Here is an 11,055-nt window from a genome sequence, read left to right as displayed (position 1 = left end):
TCCATAACAGATTGGTTTCTAAGTCGAAAGTCTAACAAGCGCGAAAACTTGTGATAATTTTCCTCAATTGAAGAACCCTATAGATTAAGAGTATGATAGTACAGTTTGTGAAAGCTTTACATTTTAAGGTAGATACGATTAGTGTTTTTCATTTAGGCGAACATAGGCGTATTTTTGGACTATACTAGGCAGTAAAACTTCGAAACATACTTCACTGGTTTGTTAATATATAGAAGTCAGTTGACGATTGATTGGATAAATGAAACTCTACAACTCATAATAGAGGCCGGTTCGCCAATATGGCCTTCTCTAATGGATCTGCAATTAAAATGACCAGAACGAATGGCCCGGTCTAAGGACAAGGCCTAGGGGCCTCTTTGAACTCATTACTATTTCAGATGGAAAATTCAAATATAACTCCACTAAGCTAAATATATAGTGGTGACTATGGACGTTAAACTGGACTTTCTAAAGGGACTTGAATAGAAAAGCCCCATGTCTTTCGAGGCCTATATCCCTTGCCTGGATCCTAATCATAAAAATCACTCGATTTAATACAAACTGTGTAAAATTATCTATTCAAAATTACCTTTTCTCAGAAACTGTTAAGAAAGGTGAGGTAAACCAAATCGAACATTGTATGGTTCAGATTTTACACAGATACGCTTAGATAAGTTCACTTATATTACGCAGTAGCTTTGACATAGCGTATGTCTTTTGGTGTATTATTTGTGGATATTCCCCAGGACTTATATCATATTAATACATGTAGTACACGCCAAACGACAAATTTACCCTTGGTCACAATTAAGGTCAGAATGATTGCTAGCAACGTTCGATATGTGGAAGCATTGAAAAGTCTGTAGCAATATTTTAGGTTAATGTTTAAGTTTAGATGGTTTACATTGACCATGGCGTCCTTGAAGAAGCTTAGTGGGTAACGCATTTGCCTGCTAATCTTAGGAACCCGTTGTGGTCGCCCAGACATAGACCCAATGCTTCGTTTTGTGCTGTATGGGAGCCAGCCGTCTGACGCCTAACGACGATGCCAGTCTTGAAGCTCGAAACAGAGGTTGATCATGGCGAAAATGCCTTATCTACATGTTTATTGGATCGATCGGTTTGTTTGTGTTGACAATACGGAACACGTGACAGGCAACCCGCCAAAAACATTGAACGTTGATGCGGAAACAGCGACAGTACACTGGATGTGTCGTATAGACTCTCAAGTTGGTACTTCGAAGCCTTAAAGAACCTGCTTACTTATTTTTGATGTCGTTTTATAGGTTGTTGTCAGTGTTGTAAGCAAGGCCAACTTTTGCTTTAGAGCTTCGTCTGCCGGATAACAACTCTAATCAGCTACATTGGTAATGCAAAGGGCAATAACGAGAAGTAAATCTTATTGCTAACAAAGGGGTACTGAGTAATAGATACGTTATTTTTGCTAGGTTTTTATCTGAAATAATTGTTAGACTTTACACTGCAAAACTCCGGTTATTTTAATGTGCATTTGTTAATTAATAGTTAATCAACGGGTAACCAGTGATCGCGATTAATTAGAAACAACACAGTTATCACATTTGAAAAGTCATTTACTATTGCGGCACGTACTGTCTTTAAGTTCAAGAACTTTTGCAGCCACAGCCTAATTTCACTATAGAAGCCATATAGACTCCACCCAGTGTACGCTGAGCATAGACATATATAATATTTATGGATATATATGAATACTTTTTTTCAGGCGAAACGCTACGTGTTTCCAGCAGTCGTAGCGGTGTCGGTCGAGTTGTCTTGGTGTGTATATGCCACAGTCTATTTTGCTCTTTCGACAGCATTGCTACCCTTGGATAGCTTTCATCTTTCAGTATCAGTATGGTAGCTTGCTCAGTTTCACTGCACAGTAGAGACCGACGGCTACATCGTTCACGTATTGCTGGGAGAGGAGGCAGTTCTGTCAGGCGGTAAACCTCACAGTTAACTGTAGCCTGTTATCACCGATATGCAAAGGACCAGGGCGAGATATTGGGCTTCGATCAGCAACTCGGTCCCCTGCTGAACTTCCTGTTACATGCGTCAGGCCAAATTAAACCTGGTTAACATTTGTTCCTCCTCTACTCTATATCTGAAATACTCAGCGGAGCTGATTTGGCTCGAATGAGCTGGTCCGACCCGTTTCACGTCACGTATACATTAAGTAAGCGTTATCGACCAAGTGATACCCTTGGAAATTCACAACTAGACATCAAAGGGGACATTGTTGATTACGAAAAGAAGAGCTGAGCTCGAGAGGGAGGTAAGAGGTGACGAGCAAATGTATAGAGATTGTCCAAAATATCGTTTTATTTGTTTCAGAATTTTGATTTCGTACAATAAAATAAAATAATTCGTATACTAATAGTAATTATTTCTGAGCTAAAGCACTAGCCAATATTAAATAAAACTCTCGCGCATGCTTAGCCACTTCACAAACGAAATTTTCGTTATTATGAAGAAACATACGTATTAAGAAATTTATGCTCTATTAGACAATTTAGAAATGTTACAGCTTCTGTTCGTTTGGTTTATTAGAACGCATTAAGCTGCTTGTTTCTGATAGTAAAGCAAAATTACTCCCGCTCGATCCTATACCTTGTGATAATATGATTTTTCTATAATATATGAAATGGTTCTCACTAGAGTTCGGTTACAGTTTTCACTATCAGTACGTCGTTCGCAATTCGGATGCGTATTTACGTGTTTTGGTGCGTACCAGCATTTTTTCCCTATACACCACGATCAAGAACTGACCAATATGTCGAAATGCATGCGCTAACAATATGTATACTCACCCTGTTCTGTGATCCCTGTTGCAGCAACCCGCTCAGCCTTTCAGAAATTCAGAGATATCACCCACCACTTGATTTCCATTCATCATCTTAAGCTGCAACAGTAGTTTTATTATAGCTAATGCTTGAGGGAGTACTGTGTCGGAAACTCCGCGCATATGACCACTTACCTTGGTTGTCATGGATGTGTAGAACGCTTATTGGTATATTGACAACCCGTCGCGGGATTTTCGACGCTGGGAGGACGGGCAAAGGGTTGTTGTATGCGTGGCCACCGTTTCCGGTTAGTTGATTGTTGTTATTCCCGTGACCTCCAACGGCGGAAGCGTCGCGGTTATTCGTATTGTTCGCGATATTGTTTGCTTCACACTGATGAGGGTAACTTGCATTACCATTGTGTCCAACCCAGAACGAAGCGTTCGAAGGAAGCGGAACGCCTTTCGCTAAATCATTTGAAACGTCGAAGACGACAACTCGGTCGCCCTTCGAGAAGCTCCAGCCTTCGTCAGATGAATAGTCCTGGATTGCAACAGCTTCAATCGCCTTTGACATCTCTGCAAGACGAATAGTAGCGATAACATCAGTGATAAAGGTCGGGAACATGGGAAAGACAGCAAACAACAAGTTTCGTTGTCTGCTGTGCTCAGACGAGGCTGCAATTTAAAATCGAATAAATATGACATTAAATGAAATGTTTGTCATCACATCAGTCCATGCTCTCAAAACTCGGCGCTCTCTGACCTCAAACCAGAGGAATCCGGCCCCACAACCAGAAACGAAGCCGGGCAAACAATTGGGTTTTTAAAACCCTTTGGTAGTGAACATACCAGACGGGGGGGGGGGGGCAAAAATCCAGTGACATTCGGAGAGTCTTGAGGAAATAACTCTGTTCTTTATTACAGTTAATTGCGTACCTGTTGCCATGTAGACAGACAAGTGTTTTTTATGCTGTCAAAGCCCAGCGTATGCTTCAGTACGCACGTGACAGGAACGTGCCAGTAGATTACTAGTTGACAATAGCAGAACCTGTGACTCTGCCGGGTGAAACACCGTGAGCTAGCGTAAATCCTATTTGTGTTTACGCGTAAATGCTGTTATCCATCTAAATAAAATATGGTTTGTTTGTTCAGTTTTTTAATTGATTCAAGGTTGTTTTTTATAGCTTTCAGGTTCGAGAGATATTTTGCTATGAGTGCAGTACATCCGCAATTTTCGAGAAGCCATAGTCCGGAGCTTACATCGATAACTTCCAGGTTAACTAAACATCTAGAAACGTAGATGAAGCAAAGTGAGACGAAACAATGGGGCCGCGGCGCAAATGCTGACGAACAATGATTTAGCCCGCTTGGGTTATCGAACCTGTTAGCTATTGGGCGGATCAGAAAAATGTTCCTATTAAATTTCCGCATAGCGACATTAGACGCTTGGGATTAGGTTAGGAAAGCGTTGAAGTGGTAAAGTACTCACTCGTCCTACGGCTAGAGAAGATCAGACGTATTCCGAGAATGAAGTAAACACTCTACAAATTGCATAAGCTCAAGGTGCAGCTGGAGAACAGCGATGCGGTTCTCTACTAGATTCTACAATTTTTTTGCTGATTCAGACCAATACGGCAACGATGCGCCGCCAGAAAATATTCAATCAGTCTGAAGGCTGACGTATCTGGGGCTTCATAAAAGACCAAGCCCTTTTCTAGTTCATTCCTCTATATTGTCTTCCTTAGGGTGAAGATGAAGAGACCTCGCGTTGCGATGAGCTTCTTAAATACGTTCTAAAATGTTCTTTCCATTATTTTTTTTTATTTTACTAGGGGAATGGCAGCCAACCAATTATTTAGCCAGCTGCATGCACGGCCTGGTCAATTTACAATACCCTTTTTTTCAATCGAACCATTACATTTTTAGGCTAAGCCGTTAAACGTAAGACTTTTTGGATAGTGTCTAACATTACACCCGAGTCCTATGCGTGAAAACGTTGACCAGTAACCAGTTATGTGCCTCACTCAAAACCATGTTTAAGTATTCCCCTTTTACAGTTACATCGGCATAAAGATCGAACATAAAGGACGATTGTATTATACACGCACATGTGCGCTCGTTCAGCTCTTCTCTAACTAATGTCTCATGAGTACATTTCTTTCATGTATTGCAGTATGTCAGAAAGTTTCAAAGTGAATTATATGTACATTGTTCTTTATCCTCGTTCTATCACTTGTGAATCCTAATTCCTAATCATTTGAACACCTTCATGTATGTACGCAATTCTATCTTCTACCATGTGTTGTATATTTACACAAAATGGTAATATAAGTAGAACAATTCGCCCAGCCCCAACACACTTTCCACTCCCGCACTGACAATATCTTTGTTCGAGCTCGACTTTCTGAAATGGGCTAAAATCCAAATAATGACCCACTGCTTTCAGCTCCTTGATCCGCATCACTAAAGATCTTGTTGCATTTAACGGGCTAAGTGTTCGAAGGTATATAGAGTCGAACGCGCATATTTAACGAAAACTCCTTTGAAGCATTTCACTTCTTGATTTTCCGTTAAACCAGGCACACATGCCCATCTGTCGCACATACGCTGAGATGGCCATTGCAGGAACAAGTTAAGTCTTTTTTATACCAGACGTTTCCGTATTCCAGGTTCCTGTGCTTGAACGCTACTATAACTTTCTAACAATTCTATTGCTTGAAAAACCGAAGCTATCGTTACAGAATAATAGGAAGGTAAAGTTTGCCTGTATATGTAATGCAAACATATTTAATCAATTTGATTGATATTAGTTTGATAATCGATAATCGCTAATTTTTACAATTTGGGCCAAAACTGACAATACCGATTGTGTGATATCACTGGTCCTTAAATAACTCTAGTTTATAAAGTGCCATTAATTAAGATATCGAAAACATGACGAGTTAATTATAACACTGACATCTCGGACACGATATTCAAACTGAGGCATTTGAAATTTAGAGCGTCTTTATTATATATTTGGCCTTAGGTAGCATATATATATTACAATAAAAAAGCTGTCTTCCGAATAGCTCTGCATTCAACTGGGAACTTGCAAGTTGACTGCTCAGACCTTACCTGCGCATCTATTGGCTATTCAAACATTTCTGGACGAGCGTAAGTAACTGCGCGGTCATGATAGTCCGACTCACTTTAACTTCCGTCCTTATTGTCCTTACGAAGGAACGTTTCTGAATATAACAAGGCTTTTTCAATCATCGGATGTATTAAGGTTGTATGAGCAATGTAGTAAAATCGATTTGCGCGAACAAAATAACGGTTCAAGCAGCATCTTATTATTTACATAGTAAAAAAAACAGAAGCTTACTTTAGGTTTACGTCTACCTTAACTACAGGATTACCTGTACCTACTAAGCGTAACCTGTCCAGTTGATATATTGACAAATTAGTATGTAATTTTTACATCGTAGCCTCACATAAACATTCGTCGCATTGTAAAAGCCAGGGGGGATTCCATAAAAAATGAGACGATGACAACAGCCCGCAGCAGTCGTCAAGGCCATGATGATGCCAACGTAGATTAGATTAAGACTCAACTGTGATAACGCAGCAAATGCTAGACGAGACTGCACGGCCAGCCAATCTTACCGGGTCACCAAGGCGAAGATAGTGGTATCCTATGACGAATAGGAGTTTCTCATGAGCGTTGCTGGCTAACTTGAGGAAAACTCAGATAAGTACAAATAAAATCATGGACGTAATTATTTCAGGATAAAAAAAGTATTTTACTTTAAAGGACAGCGCATATATGTTGCATACAATATACGGACACCTTGTTGACTCGGCTAAATGGCCAGCTGTCGAATAAGACACTTTCAATATGATTCCTGGACCAAGTGACCTTTCGGACAACAGCTAGAATTGAAAGAGTTCTTTGGTGAATACAGGGACGAAATTCATAAAGCGGTTAACAAAGCGGTAACAAACAGAAAAACACTCACACAAAAAAGAGATGCGATTTACGCGAAATTTTTTTACTAGCTAGAATAATGTAGGTTAGGCTAAGTAGGCGCACATATAGGTTTCCTATTGTCGACTCGCAGCTATTTCTTTTTGGTATTCGATGATTTAATGAAACTTAGTACTGGTCGGTTTTAAGCTAGAAGGAGTGTGCTTATAAATTTCTATAAATAGTTATAGCTAAGTTGAGAACGATATGGTGATCTGATATGACTTGTGTAAGTGATGGCATTCAAAGTTTGAGTGAAGTTTCTTGAGGGCTGTCGTAGAACTATGGACCTGGTGCCTACTTCATTTAATTTGTACCTATTGGATGCCTGTCTAGAATTACGTGATTGATGAATTTAGATAAATCGTTTGCTACTGCAGCTGGGATGGCTTCATACGATTTCCCTCCAACACGGAACGAGGTGTCATTAAAAGGTTCGTGAGCCACTTGCCTAGTTTTTTCTCAGCGTCTGCTTTTAGCATATTATTATTATTTGATATACGAAAGGCTATTTGAGACGATGCATGCTTTGAGTAGATAATTTGTCTCTTTTGCTTTAAACATTTCGATTCGGTACCCGCGTTTAATTGTTGTAAGTAAATAACATTATATATATATATATTGCTAGACTACTTCAGTAACTAGAGGAGCTCTTCGTTGTTGGACATACAATTTATTAATTGAACGGTATTTTCATTACGAGGATGGCAAGGCCAGGGAGGCGCTAGTATACACCTATGTTGCCTTATTTTATCTCAAAAACGTTATAGCGATGAAGTTGCTTCCAACGGTCAAAATAAGAATAAGCTGAATTGATATTGTATAATTGTATTTGAAAAAGGCCGCCGAAATTCAGAACATCTTGTGCAATATGACATTTTTTTCATTATTATTATTACTGAAATTATAATCTGCTTATGTGTGATATGGTGCTGTCACAAACGCTTAGTTCAAGTGCTCCAAAAAAAGTTTTTTCACTGACAAAACCTGATATGCATGACTCACAGGCAAGTTTCGGCTGTAACTTTAAAGTAAACGCAACTTCTTAGCACCAAGTGAGGTATTATATATATATATATATAATCTTCCATCCAATGCTTCCCTCGGTCGTCATCCTGATAAAATTTCAAGGATTTGATGCTTGCCCAAGAATGCTTTAGTAAGAGATTTCTCTTCCGCCATTGCTGGCGTTATCGCACCGGAAATACGTCTACTTGTCAATACCGAAAAGACGAAGCTTCGTCAACTTCTATATCGTGGAACACCTGTTTTACGAAACATATGTACTTGACATTACAATGAAGTAGGATTTTAGAAGTTGTTTTATTTGTCCGTAGGGTGACTTGGCGATTTCGAGCTTTTTATTGTTATCGTTGACCATGTTGGTCGAACACTGCAAGCTACTACATTAAGCATGACAATCTTTACATCGTCGGGCAATCCTAAAAGGCCTTGAATTTTTATTCTTTTTACTAGCTCCTATTTTTCTTCCGTACACTTCCATGTTATTTAGACCTTACGTTTCCTTCCGCCATCGCCGGAGCTGCCAATGTTTTTCATTTTGTCGTTTCCACATTCCATTTCGCGTCACTACCGAAATCTGCATTCAGTCTAAGTATGTTTGTACGAAGGGCGTCTACTTAGATGGACGCTATACTGAACCAACAGTGAGTGGATTCTCGCTAGTACAAGACCCGGGCTCGCAGAACGGTTAAAACGTCAACGGAGCATTTATGAACGACGTAATGGGTCTATGATCTTTGCTACCAATGAGCACTGATGCCTGCCGGTGAAGCAACCGGCGGTCGCGACCGACTTGAAACGAGACGCTCTAAGACCCGCAAAGGCTGCATTAAATACCGATGTCAACAAGATCGACGTCATATCGTCGTACCCGCTTATTATAAAAAGATGAATGTTGAACGTAAGTGCGAGACATTGCGTTCATGTAAGTCATCCCCAGACCGAGGGTACGCCGAAAGAGCAAAATGAAGAATAGTGTCTAACTGTATACTCGTGCTGTCTGTATGGCCGTTTATGTGTAAGTAATTTATGATGTAAAAATGGAGACACGCAAAATTCAATGGGGCAAAAGGGTTTGCGGGCATGCCTGCATGCGTTGCGGTAATGTGGTATTCATTTATCCATAGGAGCTGACAAAAAGCAAAAAACAATTCTTGCTGGGTCGACGCCTACGTCTACAGGTGCATAGCATCTCTTTGTATAAAAACAGATACCTAAATGAATATTTTTGCGTATGCCAAAATTGTAATTACTCCGAAAACACCTTTTTACAGTAAGCTTGCGTCAACGTAGTCCAACAGATATATACTCGTTAAGATGTCGCTCAAATACGACAGATGTCAAGGTTTCCAGTGGAATTAAATTTTGGGTTGATGACATGCCGTAAGTTCGAAAAATGCAAGGGTTCAACACTGCCAAAAAGATGACGAGTTTTAAAAAGACTAATCATCGGAGTTTCGTCTCGTGTGAAAAAAATTGGGTAACATTTGATACATAAGCGCTGCCTGCCCTTTTGTCCGTGGCATTCCTTTCCTGTGCAAGAGTATTTTATGTCTACGTGAGCATGCATCGACTGCGTGGACCAAACGTACAACTCTATGTGCACGAGGCTAACGTGCTGGTCCTGGATGAGCTATGGGTGTCGGTATATTTTATGGACAACGGTACGACCTGTTGAACCATGGCAAGTAGCTGGAGCTTTCATCGACCCATAAGAGTGAGGAGCCACCCAAATTCAACATCCAGAATAGCCGATGCGAGCGGTGCCCCTATCAAACAGTGAGCAGTTAGAGAAGAGCCAGCAGAAGCAGTGTTGGTCGGCTACCAGCTTTGCTGGCGGCTTCCGCGGGAGCAAATACGGTTTACAGATAGCTTCCTAGAGATGTAAGTCCTGCAACAGGTCGCGGTAGTAGCGGCGCTAGTGTAATCGACAATAATAGCGGCAGTCACGGAGTTCTAATTCAATAGTTGGTCCTACTGTTCCGGTTTCGTCAGCTCCACGAAACAAAGGGTGGTCATGGACGTTAAAGGTATTTTAGATAGTGGCGCTCCGGAACAGCTTCTCCAGAACGAAGATCGTTCAGGGAGCGCTGCTGTTTGAGAGGGGTGACTAAAATAACAAAAAAATTTACAGTAGCGAAACGAGGCTCACTTTTAACGAGCTGTATCACTTGATCCTCATAGATAAATAACTTGCCTACTTATCTCGCCGGCATTTGGCCTGCTGCCACTGGGAAGGGTTCGAAGGTGGCAAACCTAAAAGAAACACGCCGACCATCAGATCCTTATGTAGCATTAGAGACTGACAATGCTCGGTGTATTGAGGCCTGGCCTTTAACAACTAACGATTTTAACAAGACTTTGTTCTGGCAACTCTGCTTACGAGTAGCTATGTTTAAAATCATATCCCGATACACATCGAGTGAAAAAAAAAACATACTAGCAATAAAAATACGATTTACATAGCTAAATTCTGTCAAAAAATGGAGCGATATTGATTGGAAAACGAGGCCTTTTTCTAAATGGGCCACCCGGTGGTATTAGTCACTTCACAGATATATCGTATGGTATTAGGGGATTGCGTGGGAAGTACCGCTTCAATTGGGACGGTGGGGCTATGCGTACTTTGATGAAGGACCTTTTCTTTCGTTAATGGCTTTCGTTAACAAGCTTTTTACGGTTTTTCAACTGTAAAATGCACATGACTAATGACAGTTTTTATGGCCGAAGACCTGTTACATTCCTTACCACTCAAACCCCAAAGGAATTATCGAAATGTTGAAACAGTCTCTAGCGGTGGGGAGTAACAGTACGGCGTCCTTTAACACAATTAAGAATTTTCACAAAATTCAAGAGGTAGCCATTTTATATATACTGATAGACCTATTACCAAGATCGGACGATTGCACTGGTCAAACAATTTGTTTCTTTAGGTTAACCGAATTTAATCTCTAGATTCATGTCTAAATGTCTAAACCTCTATTTTACACAATGTAGATTAGATTACCCGATATCGTCTAAATCATGCGATACATCAATTTTTATTTCATCGTTATTTCACGTTTTTTTTCGTAATATCTGCGGATACCTAAAAAGATCTATCAAAATCTTCTATTGTGTGGCAAAAATTTTTCCTTCACGCCCTTCATAATTGAAACTTAATTCAGGATTTTGCTAGAAACCCTGCGTGGTTAAAGCAGCTTTTTGTTGGCCCTTAATT

At 40.3% G+C, this 11,055-nt stretch overlaps 1 protein-coding gene across 3 annotated transcripts in view; it reads right to left on the bottom strand.

The window, feature by feature from the left end:
* Positions 1–11,055, bottom strand: part of LOC111249932 (uncharacterized) — a 390,414-nt gene that overhangs the window by 218,855 nt on the left and 160,504 nt on the right. For all 3 annotated transcript variants that reach the window (XM_086987780.1, XM_086987779.1, XM_022804407.2), the window contains one exon: positions 2,996–3,379. In XM_086987780.1, the coding sequence (XP_086843906.1) occupies positions 2,996–3,379 (384 nt within the window). The remainder of the gene's footprint in view (positions 1–2,995; positions 3,380–11,055) is intronic.

The sequence above is a fragment of the Varroa destructor genome, unplaced genomic scaffold (genome assembly GCF_002443255.2).
Source record: "Varroa destructor unplaced genomic scaffold, Vdes_3.0 BEIS01000004.1, whole genome shotgun sequence".
NCBI lineage: Eukaryota > Metazoa > Arthropoda > Arachnida > Mesostigmata > Varroidae > Varroa > Varroa destructor.
This window is presented reverse-complemented; position numbering and strand designations above follow the sequence as displayed.